General features: G+C 40.5%; 1 protein-coding gene across 3 annotated transcripts in view; it reads right to left on the minus strand.

Annotated features, from left to right (window-relative positions):
- Positions 1–25817, minus strand: part of ADAM12 (ADAM metallopeptidase domain 12) — a 196764-nt gene that overhangs the window by 94048 nt on the left and 76899 nt on the right. Inside the window, exon 1 of one of the 3 annotated variants that reach the window (XM_065672472.1) lies at positions 2178–2244. The exons of the other annotated variants lie outside the window; for them this stretch is intronic. Within the exon in view, the coding sequence (XP_065528544.1) occupies positions 2178–2194 (17 nt within the window). The 5' untranslated portion in view covers positions 2195–2244. Of the gene's footprint in view, positions 1–2177; positions 2245–25817 lie in introns of those variants that run through there. 3 annotated transcript variants of the gene reach the window in all.

Below are 25817 nucleotides of genomic sequence, written 5' to 3' on the forward strand. Positions count from 1 at the left end.
AATCTAGAGGTTTTCTTAAACATTTTGAACTTGCATGAAGAATACAGCATTAGAATCATAGAATCATAGAACAGAATCACAGAATAGTTAGGGTTGGAAAGGACCTCAAGATCATCCAGTTCCAACCCCCCTGCCATGGGCAGGGACACCTCACACTAAACCATCCCACACAAGGCTTCATCCAACCTGGCCTTGAACACTGCCAGGGATGGAGCATTCACAACCTCTCTGGGCAACCCATTCCAGTGCCTCACCACCCTTACAGGAAAGAATTTCCTCCTTAGATCCAATCTAAACTTCCCCTGTTTAAGTTTTAACCCATTACCCCTCGTCCTATCACTACAGTTCCTGATGAAGAGTTACAGGTGCAGGCAACACAGTACTGTAAAATCATGGCTCAAAAGATTCACTAGAAAACATTGAGATGTTTCAGAAGCTAAGAAGTACATATACCATAAGTGACAGACATAATCTTTTAATGCATTATTTTTCAACATCACAGTACTGCCTTTCGTAAAAGAAATTCTTTATAGTCCCTGTAACACTTCTAGGATGGCATATTTTTATTAGGAGATACTGGGTTGTAAAGCTGTCAAATTCTATTTGAAATGCTTCATGCAATTAAATGTGTCATTCATAGGGAAGTACATGAACAGATGAAATTGGGCAAACTCTCCAAGTGTACTTTCATCTGAACGTTTTCAGGCTAGCACAGAATTCTATTGGAAACATCCAAGGAAACTAGTCAGAACAGGAAAAATTTATAAACAGAGAAATGTAAGTAATTCCAATGAAAAATCAGCACTTGTTAAAATCCAACTAACAACATGGGAATAGTGCTGTGGATTACGGAGGGTTATATGCAAGCATCTGCACTGCTTTTAGAAAGCCAGGTTCTTATATTAACTAAGTCACTGAGCTTAAACTTATTCTTAGACTCTAACAAACAATCACATCCTCTCCATATCTAATTCTTGCTTTTGAGTGTGTGCCTGCAGGTTTGCATTTGCATTTTCATTTAAATGAAGCTGTCTTGCCATTTCTGCCAGTTTGCTGAAACATAAAATAGTGGGTTTGTGTTATCAAACCCTCACTTTCCCCCTTGCCACAATAAGGAGACATTTGCTATAAGCAGGCCACACTTACATTTCTCTTGCAGAACACTGATGACTTTTACAGGTACGCCTTCATTTTGCCTTATGTCTCTCTGTCCTTCTCGCTAGCCTTTTAAAACTCTGGATGAAGACAGCAGAGATGTGGAAGGACATTTATGTGCAAAATCTGTGTTTAATTATCAAGCCTACCAACCTGGTATGCATCCTCATTTAAAACTAACTAGGTGCAAAAGCCATAAGATTTGCTGCAGATTGTGAGACCAAAGGTCCACCTAGCCCTGTATTCTGTCTCCAAGTGGTCAATACTGTAACTCATGGTGATGACAAGCATGCTACATTTCCACAAAATACTGCTCCTGCTCCGCCTCCAAATCTTTTAGGAGCCAGGGACAAATGTGGAGTGGAGACTGAGATTAAACAAGAGCTCGCAAGGGTGTTCTCATTCTCTTCCTTTCCAATTAAAGCAGTGACTTCCATGAAGATCAATTAATTTGGTAGCACAAGACTGCAGCTGCAGGTTTCAGGCAATGTGCTAAAGCTAATGGCAGCAATTACAGCATGGTGTGCTCTGAAGCCTGTTCCTGTGGATAAGGCTGTGATTTTCATGCCTGGGACAATTTTACTGGGACAGAAAACCAGCCAGTAAGATACTGACTGTCTCAATACCCTGTATGCTTTTGTTTGGAGGCTGACTGTGAATGCTTGTATGGTTTTCAAGTGTGTAAGGGTTATTTTCACCTGAGCAAGCAAAGCTGCATGAGATCACAGACTCCTGCTAACACTGTTCTGATCCAATAAAAATAGTCACTCTCTGGCTTTACTAGAAACACCATTTCTTGCACAAAGATTTACCTGCATGTTTTCTAACCCACTTCCAAAATGAGCACATCGCCCACTGTTCAGGCTCAAAGATGCTGGGCTGCTCCTGCCCTGTACCAACTGTCTCACCCACTGCAAAAGGAGAGCACATCCCAAACTCTGCATCTGCGGCTAGCATATGGCATTTCAAGTGACTTCGGAAAGCCTGGAGTGATTTTTCAAGCAACGTTAAGCTATACTCACAGAGGATGATGGCTCATTTCCAACTAATTCTGCTTCAACATAAGACTTGGAATTGGGATGAGGTGATTCAGGTGTTTGCAGAAGAAAAACACGGGCCTGAGGCATGAAGTGAGCTTGTAGGGAGGAGGAACCTAAGAGCAAAGATGGGGTTTGAAATATTTCTTCTTCCTTTCCTCTTTCTCACCCATTAATTGCTTTCCTACATTCCCTGCATTTTACCTTAGCCATTTTTATTCATCTTTTGATTCCTTCTCCTTTTCTTGACATTATCCCTCCACAGCCCTCCTTTCATCACCTCTAACATGCTTACGTTTATTATTACACTGTTAAACAGGAGACACTTAGAAAGCAAGTGCACCAAAAAGCAACACAGCCACATTGGTGCTTGTCCTAAATTTCTAACCTGTGGCTACCACAGCATGGTATATGAGGCTGGTTGTGACCAGCTCTTGACTTCAGTGGGACCTCCAATGGAGATAACACAAATCACCATCCTTGTTTGTCAGGTCAGGCTCCATGTTCATGAAAGAAGGAATGGCCAGCAAAATCAGGACACTGTGGTAAGGGCAAATTAGGTTTTAGCTTTTTTCTTTGGGTTTTTTTTTCTTCGGGGTATTTTTCTTCACCTCTCTCTGCTGCACGCTTCCTCTGCATCTAATTCCTTGACTCTGCCATGTGTCAGAAAACTTTATGAACCAATTAAACACATTAACTCAATAGCAAAAGTCTGCAGGAAACCATCAGATCAATGCCTGTGGCTTTAGCTAGGTGAGCTGGCTCACGGTAGGCTACAAGTGTGCAGAGCTGCAGTAGATGGACATGGGAAGAAAACAGGGCAGCAGGGCTGAGGCATAAGGATCCTTCCTCCCCACTCCAGCAGCAAGCCTGCAGTCAGAAACACAAAGGAAAACTCCACAGCATCGACTGCTTCTGTTTTTACTTATTTAGCAATTGATGAATTTCAGAAACAGATTCTGACTTCTTGCTACAGAAAGGTTTTTTGGCTGGCCCAGGGGTACAGGCTTGCTTCTCACCCACTTCGAGGGCATCTCATCACACTGAAAATACACTGGTAAAGAGCTTAGGCGAGAGCAGGATCAGACACTGTCTTTTAGCAGTTAAGACACAAAATCACAGTTTTCTTTCCAATTCAAGGAAGTAATTAGTTTATAATAACATTTAACATTTAGTTGCTGACAGAGATATGACACTTATCTTACATAAGTCATTTTAATTATTCCTACTAACCAAGACCTCAAAACTATTGTGTAGTCTAAGCTAACAATGCCTTTCCGGATATTTTTGGTTCTAGTGTCACTGGAAAAATTGATGCCTGGAGCATCAGCATTTATCAAGCTCATTATAGATTTCATCTGAATGACTACGGATAATTAAAAGTATGCTTCATTTTCATTGTAATGCTTCCCCCTCTAACACTGCAAAGCAATTCTGTGGTTGCTCAGGGTTTTAGGAATTAATGTAAACTCCTCTGGGAGAAAATAAAGCTCCAAAGGATTATATACAAACTATTCATATATATAGACATGAGTCAAACGTGCAGAGATGATATGTGCTCACACACATTTATACTTTGGAGCACTATATACATTTGCACTTACATAACACCTGGGTCGGAGCAATCCCAGGCACAGCTACAGATTGGGCAAAGAAGAGATTCAGAGCGGCCCAAGGACAAGGACTTGGGGGTGCTGGTCGATGAGAAAATGAACATGAGTGCACTCACAGCCCAGAAACCAACCGTATCCTGGGCTGCATCAAAAGGAGCGTGACCAGCAGGTCGAAGGCGGTGATCCTGCCCCTCTGCTCTGCTCTTGTGAGACCTCACCTGGAGTATTGTGTGCAGTTCTGGTGTCCTCAACATAAAAAGGACATGGAACTGCTGGAACAAGTCCAGAGGAGGCCACGAGGATGATCAGGGGACTGGAGCACCTCCCGTATGAAGACAGGCTGAGGAAGTTGGGGCTGTTCAGCCTGGAGAAGAGAAGGCTGCGTGGGGACCTCATAGCAGCCTTCCAGTACCTGAAGGGGGCCTATAGGGATGCTGGGGAGGGACTCTTCATCAGGGACTGTAGTGACAGGACAAGGGGTAATGGGTTAAAACTTAAACAGGGGAAGTTTAGATTGGATCTAAGGAGGAAATTCTTTCCTGTTAGGGTGCTGAGGCACTGGAATGGGTTGCCCAGGGAGGTTGTGAGTGCTCCATCCCTGGCAGTGTTCAAGGCCAGGTTGGATGAAGCCTTGTGTGGGATGGTTTAGTGTGAGGTGTCCCTGCCCATGGCAGGGGGGTTGGAACTGGATGATCTTGAGGTCCTTTCCAACCCGAACTATTCTATGATTCCATGATTCTATAAAATATTCTTATAAGTGAATGGTTATTTCAGATACACGGCTTCAGACACTTGGGTAACCATCCTCTGAAAATGGGTCTTCTCTAAGGGACTTAGTCAGGTTGGACACACAAAATCTCTTTAGAAAATGTTTGTCACACTTATATGTTGCCTATATGAAATATATGCACTTGATGGCACATCATCTTACACTGAACACTTAAAGCACACATATGCTACTACTGCAGTCATCAGAGGAGACATTTCGGCTGCACATTGCCTTATTTTGTGTAGGTGTTACAAACTTAGAAGATGCCTAGAGTGAAGAGACAAATCTTTTGAGTACCCATTCGGCAGGGTTCTGGAGAGCAATCCTTCCTGAGCTGAGATTTAAGTGATATATTGATACATGTTGAATGATGTAAAAACCATTAGGAGAGTTCTGAGCTAGCTCAGCTTCGTCTGCATTGGGAACTACGTCATTCACATCTAAAAAGCTGGATTGCTGTATGAATGCAGGACATGCATTTCCACACAGCACTGAATTAACATCAGTTTAAATCTTTTTTTCTACTATCAATGCATCAGGCTATGTCTGTCATATGTCTGTCATGGAGCTGCTACAATAATTGTTAATAATGCTCATAGAAAACATCTGTATGAGTTTTTTACATATGAGTTTGTAATAATTAGTACAACACTGAGTTTGACTTGCATAAGGATAACGCATTACACCTAGAAACCTGCTGCATTCCAGGATCCTTAACAGTATTTCAATGAAGTACCATCATGTATGATGAATTTTCCTTGGCACGGCTTTATCATCAAATGCTTTATGTTTTTACATGACTTTCCAGGTTACTTTGAAACTAAAATTACCCATAAATAGCAATGGCATTAAAAAGCAATTACAGATACATGCCTTTTTAATGCCCCTATTATAATCCACATTCTGGTAAATCAGAGAGAGCCTATTTAATGATACAGGCACAGAAGAAACTCTAATGATTTAGTATTAAGATCCATGGGAAGCACTGCTAGCAAGCGGTTGGTGAGGTACTTTCAGACTGAGGTAAGAAAGAGGGGAAAAAAAATTAATGAGTAGAACCTGACATAAATATTAGGAAATTGATCCATATTTTATAAAGGCCATTTCATCCAAGACAGTTCAGGTTTCCTCCCACTCGCAGAATGGATTCACAGCAAATAAGCCCTTGACTCACGGGAATATTTCACATGCAGATTTGGCTTTTATGTAAATTATTTAAGTATGTTCTAGAAAGTTTGGGCGGTGATGTAGAAATGTTCCCCTGCCTGTGCCTATCAGTCAAAGGAACAGCACTCATCACTGGGGAATTCATAAGGGTAAAAGTTTTGCCAACAGGCTTGAAACTAGGCTGTGGCATGGAAAAGATGAGACTATATTATCCTATAATATTATGCTATCCCTGAAAATCACCTCCTCCTGACAGTAGGAAGGGAAGGCAATGCCTTGGACTGGGCTGTACTGGTGGTACAACAAACCTCTACCCAGAACAGCACGTTGCAAACTGGAGAAGCCGAAACCCAGGGAATGTGAAGACAGACGTTAATGCCAGTCAGTATCCAAAAGGAAAATTTTGCAACCTTCACATCTGGAGTATCAAAAGAAAGGTTAATTACAGGACATGATTTTTTTTGTTGTTGATTTTTCTCCCAGTTGTTTCCAAACCACACAAAACTATCTTTATTGCATATGAGTTACTCTTGAACCAGAACATGCTCCTCCATGTTTTAGCGTTGGATAGTACCAGCTAAGGCAGGAAATTGTTTTTAACAACAGAGAACTAAACCAACAAAACTCTTAAAGTAAGTCCCTCCAAAAGAGTTCTTCAGAGAATTGTTGAGACACTACAGGAGACTCGCTGTATAACAGCCCACTGCACTGCAAATACAAAACCCCTCTGTTTGCTTTCTTGCACATTACTGATTTATACTCCTTAAATAATGTCCAAAAAACATATTCGTCAGGGACTGTAGTGACAGGACAAGGGGTAATGGGTTAAAACTTAAACAGGGGAAGTTTAGATTGGATCTAAGGAGGAAATTCTTTCCTGTGAGGGTGCTGAGGCACTGGAATGGGTTGCCCAGGGAGGTTGTGAGTGCTCCATCCCTGGCAGTGTTCTAGGCCAGGCTGGATGAAGCCTTGTGTGGGATGGTTTAGTGTGAGGTGTCCCTGCCCATGGCAGGGGGGTTGGAGCTGGATGATCTTGAGGTCCTTTCCAACCCGAACTATTCTATTATTCTATGATTCTATTGTTCATTTTCCTACCTAAAATAAAGGGTATTAATTTTATTCAAGCTGGGTTCTGTCATTAGGTCAATCCTAACAAGGAAATGCTGAGGTTGTATCACTTGATGAGAGATGTTACATTGCACTGCATTACAGGAATTAGTTACAATGCTTTCATAGCAAACAGGAGGAGATACAATTTTATCAGTACCATGCCAAACAATGCAGCCCATGCTGAAGGTGCACAGACCTGTGTCTGTCTGCTACCCAAAGCCGGACAAGCTTATAACAGCGCTGTCGTCAAAGGTTAAAGAGAAAGCACCAGTTAAAGAAGAGATGCCAGGTTGTCAGGGAGATCCAGATAATACTGCACAAAAAAAGCTCTAGCCCAGCTCAGTTAGGTGAGGGAACAGACGACACAATCAGAGCTACTAACAAAATAGCAGGGAATTCAACGATCTGGGCAACGTGTAATAGGATACTGAGCTTTTCCCCTCCAGACCTCTGGTTTTAATTAGATCCTTGTCCAAAATAATGGAAAGGTTCTTAGCAACTGATGGCTGATGTGTAGATTGCAAAAAAATGAGCTGGTCTGAGATTAGACAGTGATATCATAGCACAACAGACTCCATCTAGCCCCATTCGCTTTTCCTCCCTCAGTCCTGCCAGTTCTCTCTTTTGTTATCAGTCTGAGCAGGAAGGAGATCCTATAAGAATTCCCAACTATTCTCTTGCTATTAGGAGACAGGAGGCAGAGAAGAATTGAGGTAAATGAAGTGGGTGCATTGGTAAAAGTTAAGCAGTAAAACTGGCTTAACACATTCTGCAAGTGAATCTCATCAGTTCCAGGGATGTTAGTCCAGCATCTCAGACAGCTAACTAATGCAATAATATGAACAAAAGAAAAGCAGAAGATAAACACCTAAGAAAACCAAAGCAACAACCCCCAAAGAAGTATGGAGCATTTTCCCTCAAGATTTGTAAGCATTTTCCGCATGTCAGTAATACGTTGGGGCATCCTTGTACTGCTCCAAATGGTTTTCTTCCCCACCTCCTGACTAGTTTTTATGGAAAGTGATGTTTTGTCTTAAAAAACCCACCTTCATTACGTTCACATTTTGTCCTAATTTTCCACTTCGGAGTCAGGCCCTTCCTTTCAGTAACAAACCACATATACCCAGCATGACTTTTAGGTAGGGTAGCATAGCCCTAACATTTTTAGATGCCACTAATTAAATATCTCTACTTGATTCTGCCTTTTAAGGCCAAACTGCTTGGTTCTGGGTTTCCCCTTGATCTGCTCCAATTTGTCATGCTCCAGACAGGATGACTATTCCAGCTGTACTTCGGAAAGTGCAATGGCTTGCAATTCGCATGACCTTCTGCGACATGCTGTTTCCTGTATCTTAACATACCAAGAGAGATGAGCTTTGGTCTGCAACCCAAGATACTGGCTTGTTTGAGCATGAGGAAGTTTGCCTTGGAAGACTCAGTGTGGCAGTTCATGCCTTTACTTCAGTCTGATAGAAATCTTTACTGCTAAAATGCTCATTAACTGATGGATGTCCGTGCTTGGTTTCATAGGCATATTTTGGACACACCTAGAACGTGCACAGGGAGCAATCTTTCACTAATATTAGTGAAAATTGGCAGAATCTCATTGTTTCCTGCTGAGCGGTGGGGATTCAGATCAGCTGAAAGAGATAGAACAATGAAAACTAGAATGTAAATGATAGAATGCAAAGGCCCTTCAAAATCAGGCAGCAAAAAACTGAAGCCGAGTGTGGAACTCAGTGCAAGACAGTAATTATAGCTTATGAAAGAAGAAAAACAATAACCCCATCACAACACTGGAATTCCAGAAATCTGCTCTCCTAAGAGGAAACTTTCTTCTACTTTCTGATGGATGAGGGTCTCAAAGTACAGTGTCACTGAAACAGGAAAGTAACTGCAGAGATCCAAATCCGCCAAGATACAGTAAGCGATGCCAAAAAGGCATTTTAAACTTTAACAAGACCTGAGCGGAGACTATTTGGCTTGTCTCAGCTTCCTGATGGTTAAAAGCTGGAAAGGTAGCAGAACATCAGCAAAAATACCTGGAAAGCCTAGGTGGCAGAAAAACAGCCCGGAGCGTGTCTGGAGAGGACATCAGTTTCCAGTGAGGCTTCACCTCACTGTCGCTAGACAGTTTGCTGGTATCAACAGAGTTTTAGATGTTGCTTACTTGAAAGCTTTTCTAAGCATATAAGCTTGCCTTGCAACTTCAACAAACAGAAGGCAAAGCTTCCTCCCTTCTCAAAAATACCTCTCTGCATCTCACAGAGCTTAATGCCATTCGTATTTCTTCATATAGAAATTTATTTGATGGTTTTGAAGCAGGAGGTTCAAATGGTTCCAGTAGGAAAGCAATGGCCAATGCAAGGATCAGCAGGAATCTGTCGATGTTTTGTATGCTTGTTTGTATCTGCAGAATCCCCATTGCCAATTACAGTTGGCTGCTGTCAGGGAGCATTACCCCTAACAAGATCTCTAGAAACACATCACAAATATGATCTTGAAGTTTCTAATACTCCAGATCAGTAGAAAGCTTGAGGACTCTGATATCATGCTGCCAACAGCTGTCATAAGTAGTATGGTTTCATCTTGTCGTTGGCCTAACAACTGCCTGTTCCTTTTCTATTTCATGCTTCAGCATATCTTCAGCTGTCATAACAGATATGTCAAGCTATATTACCCTCCCAACAATATCAGTTCAAATTACTTCCCAGAATATTCCTCATATGGTCTCCCAAAGGCAGGAGTCGATTTTCTCGGCTGCAGTCAGTGCAATAGTAAAACTAATTCACTCTGTATCAGTGTATCAGAACCACCAAATTCAAGATGTCAAAGATTAATCTGAAAGGCAAATTAATTTAAAATTGCTAAATCACAGCACTTACGTACTTGAATTGCTATGGAAAACTTCCCAGCTAAAGGAAGAAAAGCTTTTGCTTACAGCATCAGTGCCAAGGTAACAGAGAGACATGTCCTGCAGCCCAGACCAAGCAAGTACATGCAGGCTCTTACCCACCAGCAAAATTTGGAATGGTCATTTTAAGCTTTGCAACTGCTAAGTAATTGTCTGCTTCTGGAGTGACAGATGTGAAGAACATAACAGTTTAGAGAGAAATCCTCAAGGAAACAATGCATTTCCAGTGGTATAGATTTAAACATGCCTACAGAGAGACATCCAAAATGGGGAAGGAAGGGAAACCCTCATTGTAAGGGCTGCAAATGCAGAAAAGGCTGCCAGCTGTAACAAACACATCACAAGTCTGTCGGCATTCACTGATGCAGCTGTCATTGGACCACTCAGCCTTCGTTTCCCCTATGCAAACATCAGTTTAGGAATCCTGTTCTTTCATAGAGACCTGACTCTTGCTGTAGCACAGCCTTGAACCTACCATGTGTTTATTGTAAGGTGTCAGCTCTGGGTAGCAGTGAAGGAGAGAAATCTGACAAATCCTCTTTCTCACTATGTTAAAAAAAGCAGCTGTGCCATAGCATGAACACTTTGCTTCCACAGAGAAATTATTTCCTCATTATAATGCACTAGCTGCTCAGCACAGCTGATTTCACACTCGGTTGGTGTAGATGATGCTACAGGTCATACAGTCGCTTTCTGACACACAGGATAAAAACCTGTCTGTTAAGAGTCCAAACCTAAGCTGACTTCATTAGAGTCAGTATTTCATTCCAATCATTGCAGGAAATATGGTTTATCTGGAGGTAGAATAAGGAAGGAGTAAGCCAGCTAGTCAGTCTGAGACAGACACCCAGAAACATACAGGATAATACAAAGGGAGGATGAATTTTGCCTGTGCAGAGGTAGACATGCATCGAGTATCCAAACAGTGAACTGCTGCCTCGAAAATGAAGTCTAGGCAATTTAAATTGCAGTGAAGAGTATTTTCAATTTTTCTTTTTTTCTCCCTTTATTTGCCTGCCAATTATGTGTGTGTGTGTGTGTGTGTGGGGGTGTTACAATTTCATTTTCCTGTTTTGCAAAACATCTCCTCCTCTTCTCAATGGGTAGAGCCTACCAAAACTAAATAGGAAACTGTAGAATTATGGCTAGGCTCCAGCGCAGATTTCAGCACCCATTTAAGTAAGAACACATGCTTACTTCCAGCTCTCTTCAGAGAAGTCTTTAAGCACATGGCTGAAGCATTCTTAAGTGAGGTTTTCTGAAGCTGTTTGATAAAAGTAAATGTGAAGTAACCAGGCCCTTCAGAAGAGAAGCAGCACTCAAGTGTGCAGGTCTTAACTGGGATTTGACAACGTAGAAGTCTAGGTTTGTTCAAGGCAATTTCTGGCAAGACGTTTCTATATCTAAAAAGTCAACATGCAACAAACAGGAAGAAAAATGAATTGTCCTTCATCTCCTTTGTGCACAGTAACTATTGAAACATTCAGACAGGAGCATGATGACTCTTAAATGTGGCCAATTTAACAAACAAAGAAATCGCAGTAACACACAAACAGCAACAGAGCAGTAGCACTCAGCATACCTGCTAGACGTGAGAGCACAATTTGGACTGCAGTGGCTCTTATCCAGGAGGAGACAAAAAAAGGCTGGCTCCTTTGAGCAGGAAAGCAAGTCAAACATCAAGACAAGAGAGAACACAAGTGCCACTCTATCCTATTATTACAATGGCATGTAGTGATAGGTCAATGGGGAATGGCTTTAAGCTATGAGAGGGGAGACTGAGAAGAGCTCTTAGGCAGAAGCTCTTCCCTGTGAGGGTGCTGAGGCGCTGGCACAGGGTGCCCAGAGAAGCTGTGGCTGCCCCATCCCTGGCAGTGCTCAAGGCCAGGTTGGACACAGGGGCTTGAAGCAAGCTGCTCCAGTGGAAGGTGTCTCTGCCATCAATGGTCTTCATGCTGCACAGGATGCAAGGCCAGCTCCTGCTTCCCTCTGGTATTCATAGTTATCCATAAGTACCAAACTTTTTCTGCCTCACATCAACTACCATACAAGCTTGGAAAACACTACAAAAATCTTCATTAGAATAAAAGAAGGATAACTACAGAAAAGAGTCCATTTGAACCATGATATCATCATGATATTTAAAGTTCTGATATCAGCAACTTCTACACTCCAAGCAGAATGAAATCCAGTAAAATTCACTGCATAAATTTCAGTACACATAGAGTAAATGAAAGAGACTGCAGAAGCCTCAGAGATAGAGCACAGTTTACGATCTTCCCATCTTATTTATAGCAATTTAAGAGTGTCTGGAGATTGCACAAGGAAACTGATGGTTGCTCCTACAGCTCCTCATCTGTCTTCTCCAAGCCAACACCAGCTGCTGTCTAATGCAGCAGTCTGCAGCATCAGTGATCCCCATAATATCCAGGCCCTCCAGCATCTTAAGCCAAGCAGTGCAGAATAGCAATAGAAATTGCAGTACAGTGGAAGAGAGGATCACTACCCCAGATAAGTGGTCCAGATGGTACTCTGAGGTGTCAGTGGTTACAGTTTCCAAAATACAAGCATCTTTCCCACAGGGCCTCCAAAATGTTCATGAGCAGTTAAAGCCAACTGCTATGACTTATCAAACATGCAGCTATTTCACTGTTTCTTATCACTTTGCACTCTAATGTTAATATCTCCAGCTTCAATCACACTGCGGCACGGGGGCAGATATCTGTGTGGGTTTGTAAAGTGCTGAGTCACTATAAATAGATTTAAAACATCAGCTGCTATCAGGACAGCATTTTCAAAGCACACATGAGAAAGGAAAGAAAATGAGAGTGGCAAGAAAGGCCATTAGTCTAACTGTTATAGACTGGGAGGGCATTCATCCTAGGTAAAGGCTTTTGTGAAGGTATTGATCCATCATTATAAAATGAAGTAAGTCAAAGGGTTAAAATATAAAGAGGTTCTGGCAGACTTTCATTTATGGAAATGCATGATTGTCTCTCACAATGTGAAGGTGAATGAGTTTTGTTGTTTTACTGGAAGATTGCTAAGGAAGGGTATGTCTTCAAGCATAACTCATAATTCAGTCCCCAGTTGAGGTTTGGTTACACTGGGAAGAGTTAGGATAGACTTAACTTTTCTATCCCTTACAAGAATAACTACCCACCATCCCTGAAACACACATTGAAGCTTCCTTAATGTGATGAAGAAGCATAAAAAAAAAACATCTGATACTTTCATTCAACTGAAAGAGAAAAATCTGAAATAATAGTTGAGAGTAGTGAGCAGTGAGTGACACGAAAGAGAAAAATGAGCAGTGAGAACCCCTTGGGTGTATTCCTAACTCCTCTATACTGAAGCACCTTCAAAAATGCTCTTCATTTGTTCAACTCCTTAGTTTCCTCATCTGTGAAATGCAGTTATGCTGTCATGCTCCAGTACTTCAAGACTAGACAGCAGTACTTGTAGATCTTCACCATTTATATCCTATAGCCCTGTGGACTCTGGTGCTAGGTGGCATATATAGTTCCAGGGTTATACAACTGCACTAGGCAATGGGCTGGTGCAAGCAGCAGCATCATGGGTATGATAGTAGAGTGGTGCAGCCACAGGAGGAAAGGAACCCTTGTATTTATACATGTATCTTGGCTACAGCCATAGGCAAATTAGAGCTGACTGCACAACATCCAGTACTATTCTCATGATGGAAAATTCTAGCCAAGTAGTCAGCCTGGTTACTATTAATCATCCACACAAAACACATTATCACTTCAGCAGCAGAGAAAGACTTTATGACCATTACATGTTCAACTGTTACAAATTCAGGAAGAGAATAGACCTGTACTATCATGCAAGAAAAGATCCAGAAGAAATGGGAAAGCAAAAACTACTCCTGAATAATAATCCACCATAAAGTAGGCAATTATGGATTAAGTAATGATTGTATCCCACAGAAGGAATTTACTACTGTCTTCTATATAAAATATATAATTTCCTATTGTTAATTCATTTTAGAATTGCATCAATACCTCTACCTTTACTTTTCCAGTGAAATTCTACTATAATCTTGTTAGACTTCAAACCATGTATGTTGTGGTATTCTGCTGTCAGGTATTCATGTTTTAGCAGTTTTAGAGTACATCCAATAACTATGATATTCAAATAAAATGCTTAGTATCCATTACCTTCTAAAAAAAGTATTTAGCCACTAGGAAACAATGAGATTACAATGCAAACACAGATGAAAACTGGTAGCACATGGCCTAAGGGCCTCTATTTTTCTCTTAGTTACAGAAGTTTCCAAGCACTCATCTAAAAAGGTTATTATTACATTCACACTCTTATCTATTACGTTTGTCTCATTTCACCAAAAGGCAAAGCTCAGATTCACAAGATGAGTTACAGGTAGGAAACAATTACAACTTCTTTCAAGTATAAAATTATTCTCGCATAAAGTACTCAGAAAAGAATCTTGCAGTCGCTTATTTTTCAAAGAAATAATCCCCAAACTATTAATTTTAACATCAATTACTTGGGTGAAGGAGCACCTGGAGAGGAACTCAGCATTACCAGCTAAAATGCATTAAAATGCTAACTCACCTTTCCTATCCTATGTATTTCTAACAAATGTTTAAAGTCATACCTGTTTTTCAGGACGACAAAGCTTTCGAGGGGTTTGTAATGTGTAATACAAAGGCAATACAAAGCAGTGAAACCTGGATTCTGGTATTTTTAATGGTTATTTCTCCAGCTCTATATTTGCAGTGATTCTACAGAAAGCGACTTTGGCAGTTCTTGCACTTGGAGACTGATCTTATCGTCTTGGCTGCATCTTACTGAAGAGACCTCTTCAGCTTCCCATTGTACTCTCTGTCTCATAACTTTAGCATTTTACTCTCCTTGCCTGTATTCCAGCCTTTCTTCCACTCACACGTTCACTATTGTGTCTACCTGAATGGCACCCATTTCCTTCCCTTATTAGGAAACTGAGATTTTAAAAGGGAATACCTGATGGAAGTTCTGTCACTGACACCAAAAGGCTCCGAGTCTGACCAACTGCTGAGTACAACCTAAAACCCTATACTGAGCTAGTGAGGCAATATTTAGGAGGCTAAAAGCTACAGGTAAATAATAATAATGATAATACAATTGTATTGCAAATCAAAACAAGCATGTTCATGAGTCTAATCCAACAAGCAAGAGAAACAGGTATGGGGCTATATCAAATCCGTTATGTTTAATGTCCTAGACTTCATTAATTTAAGACCATTTCTTAACACAGCATCACAGAAGCTTTTATGTGTTTTGGTTTTATATCAGGGCTTATTTCAAAGCTCAGATTGCCCTTCCTTTCTTCCCCCTTTATCAGATAGCTGCAGAAGACACCAAACTGAGAGTGACTTCCAGCTCGCCTGCCCCACTTTATGGAGTTATAACATTCAGCCTGCAGGGTTTACACTTTGTGTGGCTCTCTCTACCAAGAATGTAAGAGCTTAACTTGGATTTGGGACAAAAGCCACTGAACTAGCATTTTAAAAAGGCTGAGACTTATAAAACAATTATAAGCAAAGGGAAGTTTTGTAATCGAATCCATGCCAGCATTGCTGGAGGAAAATAGGTCATGTCAAGCAAACGTGATTTCATTTATTGATATGATTACATGTTTGGTTTTATAAAGATGATTACATGGCTTAAATTGTTGTAAAGCATTTGACCTAGTACTGTGCAGTGTACTGGCTAAAGATCCATGTACAAGACACGCTAAATGAAATAGGGATTAGTGAAGCAGGAAAAGTCAAAAAACGGGTGCCAGTGCAGAATGCTCTTATCCAGTTCCTGGAGGAATCCCACAGGCTCTTGTAGCAGACACTGTGTTACTCTGCACTGTGATCAACAGCTTTGAAGTAAACATGAAATATGCAGCTCACTCAAACTTGGAAGGAATTCATCTGATGAGAAAGAAAGGACTAGGCTGTTAATTGGGCTGCTTCAAGGAAGATCTCTATTAGCACAGCAAAACGCAAAGACATTGATCCACTGGAAACATCTCCACATGAGTGGTGGGTTTTGATTTTCTTAAGCAAGTATGAATGCTGGATATATAGCCACAGAGTACTGAGAAAGAGGGAAGCTTATTCTCAGAAAGCAGTGCCTGTATAAGAATACATAACAACATCGGTCATCTAAATCTCTGAACACGACAAAAAATGGCCTAGTGAAAGAATGACCCAAAATTGAGAGAATCAGGAAAAGTGCCCCCAAGTAGCAGCAAATTGAGACAATTTGGTGAGTAGTTCAAATTGTAATTACAGGACCTTTAAGAATCATTGAATCCTAGCCTGGTCTGTGTTGGAAGGGACCTTAAAGCTCATCCAGCTCCAACCCCTGCCACGGGCAGGGACCCCTTCCACTGGAGCAGCTTGCTCCAAGCCCCTGTGTCCAACCTGGCCTTGAGCACTGCCAGGGATGGGGCAGCCACAGCTTCTCTGGGCACCCTGTGCCAGCGCCTCAGCACCCTCACAGGGAAGAGCTTCTGCCTAAGAGCTCATCTCAGTCTCCCCTCGGGCAGGTTCAAGCCATTCCCCTTGGTCTGTCCCTGCAGGCCCTTGTCCCAAGCCCCTCTCCAGGTTCCCTGCAGCCCCTTTAGGCACTGGAGCTGCTCTCAGGTCTCCCCTTCAGGAGCCTTCTCTTCTCCAGGCTGCCCCAGCCCAGCTCTCTCAGCCTGGCTCCAGAGCAGAGCTGCTCCAGCCATTACAGCATCTCTGTGGTCCTTCTTCTAACCATGTAGCTAAAGAAGACTGACAGGCAGCTTAACAGCTCTTAGGGCTTCATAAATGAGGGGGACCCTCTTCTTTGAATTTAATGGAATCCTTCTCAACCACTTGTAAATCTTGCTTATAATTACTACACATCCATCCAGTTATTGGGATGCATGTTAAAATATACATCAGGAAAACCTGGGTTTTTGTTTGGTATGGTTTGGTTGGGATTTTTAAACACAAATATATTTCTTTAAATTATGCTGTGGTCTGAAAACACAGTTGGCCAGTTTGTCCATGTATTAATTTCCAGTAAGGACTTTGTTCAGAATGAATGTGAATTCTCCAAATACCATATTTTTTCCTGGATAAACAAATTGGACACTTTTTCAAATGGACAAGTAGCAGATAATGGTGTTCAGGGGGCCAGCTGGCTGCCTGGGAATGCAAGGTATTCCAGCATAATGAGATGTTGCACAACACGAGACTTGATACTTTAACAAAATGGTATTTCTTTGACAGAAGTTTTTCAAGGTTAAGTATGTAGAGCAGCTACAATTTATGTGAACAAAACCCACCCTGATTCTTTGAACTGATCACATCTATTTTTCATCTCAAGTGTAATCTAAAAACGTCAAAAACATCTTATTTGTCTCTTCCCCCTCTCACCCACCCTTTACTGAAAGTAGTGGTGGTGCTTTCAGGAATAGGTCCTTGAAAGCAACATTATTGCTCGGAGTTCACTTGTGATTTTCAAGTGTGCTTATTTTGACAATGTATTTTTTATCTGGTTTAGGGAATATTTTAAAACCACTGATCCATGTTGCAGTATATACCTCTAGCTGCAAAATTCACCAAGGAGCAAGTCAAATAGAAAGGAATTGAAGGAAATACCTGTATGTGTGGTACAAAATAAGTAACGCGCAAGCTCTGGCTCTTACTAAACCCAATCTGACTCAACAGTTTAATTTACTTTCTTGATACATTACCCTCCCTCTTCCAACATCCTTCCTTTCTAAAGGTCTCCCCTTTACCATAGCATGGACCAGAAACTTGTACCATTGTGATTTTTGTCATAATTTAACGTTTCCCTTAAAACACACCTACTCTTCATACACGAACTCATTGAAAACATGATTTATTACCTCGCTTTTCATTTCATCAGCCCGTAATCAGATTCTTAATGTGACAATATTAACGCCAAATAGATGTCACAGGAAGAAATAGGAAAACAGTTTCCATATGCTCCATCCTTCCTGTTTCTTACTAGCAGAAAAAAACCCAGAAATCTGAAGGCAATGCATGAGGCTAATTCCAAAAATTCTCAGTGGTGGCATAAGAAACAAAACCCCTAAGAAATAATCTCAGCTGTTTTCTGGCTACCCTAAATCACAAAGCTTGAATGTTGCAAATTGGCAAATCAAGTTAATATCTGTGCCATGCAAGGCTTCGGGAAGTATATGTATTAAGCATCTATTTACAAGATAACTCTGCCTTCAAATCACAGATGAGCCCCTTGGAAATGAACAAATCTCTAATTAAAAGGAAAATATCAAATACCGGTCAAAGGCGCATTTACTCATTGTTGGAAGATGTCACATGAAACATGTTGTTAATAAATACACTTCGTTCCCTGCTCTACCTCAGAATAAGTAAAATCTGTAGTACTTGGCCCAGTGAAGTGTCAGAATGCAAAATGGGAAAAACTAGAAATGTAGCTGCAAGTGTTTCATAGAAGACCCTGAATTTAATAGTTTCCCCTTTGTTGGCAAGAAAACCATGAGGGTGGGCAGATGCAGACACTGTTTTCACTGGCTCTTTCAGCGAGACAGTTGCCATCTGGTTTGTTGAGGTAAAGTGAGTTGAGAGAAAAAGCCAAGATCTCTCTTTGAATGTTAAATGAGTTGTTTCTGTTGGAGAGAAGATACTAAAACCCAAACTGCCTGGGTAGAAGGTTCTTTCTTTTCCTTTAAACAACCATTCAGTTGTTAATACGCTATTCAATTATAAGTAATGCAGTATATATGAGAAAATCTAATGACACTATAACATTTATAAGTTAAAAGCAAAGGCTTCATATGCTGACAATGAATTGCAATTTTTATCTCCAGGTATGTATGCTCCCCCTTTCCAATGTTCACTTTCAATTCTGTAAACTATTTTTTCACATATCATGTATATTTATGAATATACTATTACTGCCAAATTCCTAGCTTAGCTATCCTTGCAGAGCTTAATACATATTCAAAAGTCACAGCTGTGACTAGGAGGAGATGAGTATTTTTGTGGAAACCAATTTTGCTCACATATCAAAACGTATTTCCTTAATTTATTGTCACATGCTTGTTAAACCATATTTGAGATTCTTTTCCTAATGCGTACTTACGCAGAATATGCACTGCAGTTGAGAAGACTCCTACAATTGCAGTCCATACTTATTTAAAGACAGATTTCCTTCAGTTATGAAGTACTGTGGGCAAAACACTGGCAAGAGCATTTGGTGCTTAACAGGAACACTTGGAAAACTAACAAAACACTATAATTTTATTAACACGCAGAATGGTGATGACTCTCTTATAATATCTGTGACAGTTATTATGGTTGCGCTCAGAAATTACTAATTAAGCAACTCAGTAATACGGATAAAAGATAACAACTGAAATTGATTTAATTCAAGATAAAAATCCCTCTGTACACTACAGAACACACGTGCTTTAGAAACTTTGGGAAAAGCTATCTTACAATAAGAAAACTGGGAAATCTACTGCTTGTGATTCAGACTTCACTGAACAAATCACTTTAAGAATCTTGATTGCACTGCAAAATGTGACTTAGGATAGCTGTAAATGTCTGATACACATGATGCTACTTATAGGTAGAGTGAAATGGTATTGCTCTCATTGGCGAGGATCCCATGGAAAGGGAAGGTTTTGTGGAGGTCTATAAAGGATAGTTTTGTGGAATACATAGATACTAATCTTCTATAAAAGTGCAGATAAATGACTAATTTAAAATGTTATAAAATTCAGTTCAGTAAAAACTTAGTTTGGACCTATAAAATTATGGAAACTTTAAAGTGGTGTTTTGTATCACTGACGAACTTTCATTTAGACAAAAGCTCCAAGACAAACCAATAATGCTAGTGAGGCCAGCAGAAGAGGCTCAACCTAGCTAAGCAGTGCTTAAGCCATTCCAGGCAACAGAAGCTCCCATTTATTCCAGTGGACTTGGTTGTCCTGACTGGCATAAGAGCTATGTTTTTGCAGTGTTACTTATACATGCTTTAAACCCAAGCATGGATGAAGCAAAATGAGTTATGTTATATGGGCAACATGAATAACCAGGAGAAAGCTGGTAGACAGATTAACTAAGTAGAACGTCCTCTGTCTCTACCAGACAAGCATTTAGCTAGTGCATCTAAAACACAGGTTTTCCTTTCCTCATCTGGACAAACTCAAAGAACAGTAATTGTTAAGTTATAACAAGATATGCAAAGAATAAAACATCTGGCATTAAGATACAGTCTGTTCTGGAAAACAATATAGATGTAATGTTTTTGCATACTTTGCACATTTCTAATGGAATGGCACTATCTCTAGAGCATGGATTTTCCCAATATCGTTTTCATCTGGTGAGTGAGCCAGAGTTTGCTAACCGTCTGCATATGTGCAGTATAGATTTTAAAAGTAATTATTTTTATAGCATTCCAAATTGCTATTGCATAAAATAGCATATATTCAGTTAAACAGCCGGAGGTTACATAAGTCATAAAATACCATTTTGCGTTCATTTTAGTTTAGCTGTTGTGCAACTACAAGACTGCGCCTATATATTTTGTCTCAAAGAAATGAAAACATTTGGATTGAAGTTTTCAGGCCCCTTACTGGTGACAATATTTGATGGGAGAGGTTTGGGTGTTTTATTTGCATGCCTTTAGGGATATATTTGGGATTATGTCTATCAGGAGCAAAGCCTACAAAGATTTAATTCAAATGGAAAGTGTTCAGGTGAAGCTATGCAGGGGAAGGGGCTTCATTTGGATACATGACACTGTTTCTACTTTTTCCTACTGAATGAACACTACTGAAATCCTCATTTACAAAGGAAGAACAATGTCTACAACACCCACGTAAGGCTAGACATGGGCTGTGGTTGTGTTGCCTTTATTGTTCGGGAATGCTTGGGGTTTTGAGGGGGGAGAAGGATTCGGTCTAAAGCCTCCTGCTGTATAATTTGTGACTTAAGTAATTGGAAACACCCTGGGTTTATGAAATATTTACAAATATAAATACAGCAGGGCCCAATTGTAACTGGGTAAAAATGACTTGGCTTCAAATGGCAACTTTCAGTAGACAGATTCATGGAGACAATAAAATTAAAGCTGTAGTTAAACCTTCATAACAAAAAACCCACTGAAAACTCAGTGAAGTCTAACTAATGCATTTCCATTTTTCATGTACCCAAAACCAGTCATTTGTCTTCAAGACAGACAAAATACCCAGAATAGCTGCTCAGCACAGTCCCAAACTGTCTGAGCTGCACCTTCACTGGAACAAACTACTTGGAAAAGACCTCTAATTATGTGACAGCTCAGAACCATAGAATCACAGAATGGTATGGGTTGGAAAGGACCTCAACATCATGCAGCCCCAGACCCCTGCCATGGGCAGGGACACCTCACACTAGACCATGTCACCCAAGGCTCCATCCACCCTGGCCCTGAACACTGCCAGGGATGGAGCATTTATCACTTCTTTAGGCACCCTGTTCCAGCTCCTCAACACCTTCACAGTTAAGAAGTTCTTCCTTATATCTAACCTGAACTTCCCCTGTGTAAGTTTGAAGTCAGAATGAGAGCAAATACCTCAAAACCACTGAAAAAAAATACTAAAGGCTCTTATTTTAGTTTGTTGTCTTTCTTTTTTTTTTGGAGAAGGGCATGGCTAGTAGTTAAATCCACATAAGAATTCATGCAAAGTTAGGAGGCTTCTGCTAAGCGAGCCCTGCAAAACACTACACTTTTTTGACCTCAAATAGATTTTTTTCTGGTGGATAACAACATCGTCCCACCGACATGTGTAAATTCTATTCCTTCATACACAAATTCCATAATTATTTTTCAGGCTTTGATAAACAGCATGAATTCTATATTATGCGTGGGCCTCCCCTGTAATGAATAAATTTGCTTTTAAAAGCCTGCAGCCCTAATAACTAAATAGCAAGTAAACAAGGAATACAGAAATAAGAACTATTTCAACAAGGTGATTGTAAATAAGGTAAAAAAAAAACCCAAAAGGAAAAAACCCTAAAGTGCATTCAAAGTTTGATAATGATTCCCAAATGAGACTGTTCTAAATGTAACACCTTCCAACAGCTGTAAATTTGATCTACAACAGGAACAACTGTAGCGGTGATTTCTAATCAGGAATTACTAGCTCTGTCATGTCTGGTACATTTTTATTCATAGTTTTATGTTTTCCCTTTAGCATCCTTTTTAAAAAAGTTGCCTGCTTTTTGGCAATAAAATGAGAAAAACTGTACTGGGGCTGAATCAAATTAAAGCAAATACAGAAATGAAGGGGTTTGCTTTCGAACTGCCTCTGCACTGGAATTCCCTTTCCTGAACAAAATGTGTTCACCAACGACAAGAACACGGTAAGATTTGAGACCCATTGCTATTACAGGTCTATGCAAATGCCTTCACTTCCACACTCGCACCCACACACCTTGAAAGCAACCCAAACATTGATCAACACAGTTGTGGGAGACTGCACATAGGGGTTTTTTCATATTAGGCCTGCTTTCTCTAATCAGATGCTTGTATACATGAGTGTGTGGAAAGTACCACTGAAATCAACATTATTCACATGTTGAGGGTTTGCACAAGCCACAGGCTTGAACCATGATAAAGGTAGTGTTGACTGGAAAAGAGCAAAATACTGATTTGTTTTCTGCTCTAAAGGAATTTGCTTGTATTAATCTACTACTACTAATTATTCCTTTGAAAACAAAACCAAAAGAACCTACACATGAAATTATTTTCTCCATGGGGCTAAACCAAAACAAAGAGTCTTAAAGAGCTTTTGCTCCATATCTCTGAGCTTAATTTCTTTGCCGTAGAAGACTCCCATTATAAAGTAGACCAATTACAGATACCTGCACACTCTATGACATACTTTAAAAGTCAAATTATTTAACTCTTTAACAAGTATTTAAGTGAAGGGAACTCTGTTAGTGCAACCATGTGGGAACCCAAGGTGGTTTTGTGCATCTGCATCCTCTCTTCAATGACATAGTTATTGCAACCAACAATTTCTTCTATTCTGTAAACCAACTATTTCTCTTCAAAATTACACGAAGGCATGAAAACAACGTGCAAAAATGCTGCAGTCTGAAGCTCTAAAAATATTAGTTAAGAAGTTGATTTATTACAGTGATCTTTTCAAAGTCCATTTATTATCAAAATATCTCCTTTTGTGCAAAAGGTATCTGCTTTTGTCTGTGTAGACTGAAATGCCTTTGTATTTTTCCCCTTCTGAAAAAGTCGTGCAGGAAAAAAAGGCAGGAAATAGTAGTTAAAAAGCTGGTGATTCCCACCTGGCAACTACTTTGTGTGCTGCTCCAGAGGGCTGCCATGACAGTGTAACGTACTGTCACTACTAATAATATTTTATTAGATCAGGATCTAATTCAATTACAGCTGTTCCCCATATGATCAGTTCACTTCACTGGAGAGAAAGGATTTCCCTCTTCATATGTTGCAGGCAGACCTGGTGTGCAATATGATTATTCAGCAGTGAGAGATGACAAGACAATTCAACTTCTTCTCAAACTACCCCATAAATCTCTGCTCACATCACCCCGATCAACAAAACACAGCTCTCTTAAAAAACACTGCCTTTTGTCATGCTCTCTTGATTTCATGCTCCTTTCTTGGTTTCCCATTTCTTCTGGGTTTTCTCTCTCTGCATACAGTTGTATGCCATAAGAAACAGAGAAAGGGAGAGCAGGGGAGTCTTGCATCAATACCCACAGTTCCAACAGCAAAAGAGGGTGCAGAAAGAATTGCCACCTCTGACCTGTCAGCTCTGTGGTTATATCCCCTCTATGCAGAAGGACAAGATTCAGTTTTGAAGTCATTACATTTATACAGAAACACACCCCTCTTTACCTTTTGACTGCCTGTCTTTTGGTGATGCCCTTAGGGCACACAAGTGCTGAAAACCTAAATGAAAACACAATTATAATGACGCTCATCGTAAAATCAGTCAAGTTGACAACACAGACACAGTGCTGAAAAGAACAACCAAATCAGCTGTATGCCATGCAAGAAACACTCATGGCCCACCAACAAATGTCTTGTTGGAAGGGCTAAAGTGACCACCAAACACTGTGTGTCTTAGCACAGACCCCTCCACCCTCAATGGTCTTTTTGGTTTCCACCCAGCACAAGTGTTTTGCCTGAGGACAGTGGAAATGCCAGGTTCTTTCTCCTCTCTTGCAACCCAGCCTATTTTCTTTCAGGGTCTCCTTGAAGTAATTCCAGGGAAATGAACACACTCAGTTACAGCTCTCTGCCCCAAACCAATGGGTTTCCTTCTGGAATCCAGTTGCAAAATCAAAGTCCCGTGTAGTGCATAGCACAAAGCTCCTTGTTCCTGCAAGACCATCCATCAAAGTATATGAAATTATTACAACTGAAAGCTACTTCTGTATGTGGAAACTGCATTCTTTGCCTGGTATATTTTAGTCTACAAGCCAAAAACAATTCCATGAATGTCCAAGGGTACAAAGATTACAGCAAATTAAGGGCACTTCACGTTTGAATGAAAGCATCTGCTGAAGGGAGGGCAGCGAGAGTGGAATGTAGATATCTATACACTTAGTTTGTATTAACTTTATATCTTTGATTAATTCATCTTAACATTCCCAGCTTCCCTGCATAGAGAAGTCCCCAGAGAGCTTGCCTGAGCCTGTCACTCATGCTGCTGTAGCAGCTCCTGTCACTGGAGGGCATGCTGCTGCTGCTTTCACAGGCTTCCACAGGCTCATCTCAAACATTTTTTGATAGATAATCTTTGTTTTTCCTTTAAAATAAAACAGTTTATTCACCCCAAATTATCCGAATGCACCCAGCTTCCTTTTATAGACCTGACTGCTAAATAGTGTAAGAAAAAACCCCAAATCCCCCCCAAATGTGAAGCAAAACAGCCCTATAGTTTTTATTCCCCGTGTAATGTTCCAGACAGCGTAAGTATTCATTAACTTTAAAGCACACAGCTTAAAATTCTGTTTTTCTTTTGGTTTCGGCTCTAAATCCTGGAGTTCATTTAGACTAAAACCAAATCCCTGGCTCTGATTTTACCCTTAATATTAGGAAAATCGGGCTTCCATCCATTTAGGCTGTTACGCTTATTCAGCATTTCCTCTAGATACTTGAAGAAAAACCTGACCCAGGTAAAGCTCCTTCTTAAGGATATACATTGAGCCCAAAGAAAATCCTTTTTCATTATGTCTGTGTTCCTCTGGCAGAGCCGTCTCTGCTGTTGAGTATCCAGATAGTGAAACACTGAACTATGGAGCAAAACAAATGAATTAATAGGAAAACCGAAATAAGTCATCCTAAACGTTTAAATCTCACACAATAGAAATGGTAAAGCAATGAATTCTCTGAGACTAAGTGTCTTGTGCAACCCCTGTGTAGCATTTAGGGGTAATTGCAGAGGAGCACCCTCCCTCTATACTCCGGCCATTCTCCTCCATATGATGCTTTGCTCCACCAGACCTGAAGAGGGAGACCACAAAGCCAAATGCACAAGCAGATTCCTCAGCAATGGGCCCTCTGTGTGGTTTCTCCTTCCTGCCACAGCTTACAAGATGCAAATTTAAGCCACCCAGGGCCAGGAAATATGTTTCACAATGCTGCCGGGCTCCTCAGTCCTTTTGAAATCATATTGTGACCCATGGCTTGGAACGGTTGGACACAACTACTGGAGAAGCTTTTTGGAAAGCAATTTCATTAGCACACAATATTGGCCTGACTCTGCCGGAAAAGTCAATGGTAGAACTCAAAGTGATTTTAATGAGAGAAGAAGTAGGTCAGTACTGGAAAATCTCATGCACAGCCTTTATATTCTGTCACTGATTCCTTGTGATCCCCAGAGAAAGAGGAATAATTCTGAATCTCCACGACCAAAACTGGGCAGTCGGTTTTACTGCTTTAGCTGGGGTTTTGCATGATCTGTAGAAAAGTCCTTTACAGTGCAAGAGTAAAATTGTGACACTTGCAAATGAATA

This window comes from Lathamus discolor, chromosome 3, assembly GCF_037157495.1.
Source record: "Lathamus discolor isolate bLatDis1 chromosome 3, bLatDis1.hap1, whole genome shotgun sequence".
NCBI classification, from domain to species: domain Eukaryota; kingdom Metazoa; phylum Chordata; class Aves; order Psittaciformes; family Psittacidae; genus Lathamus; species Lathamus discolor.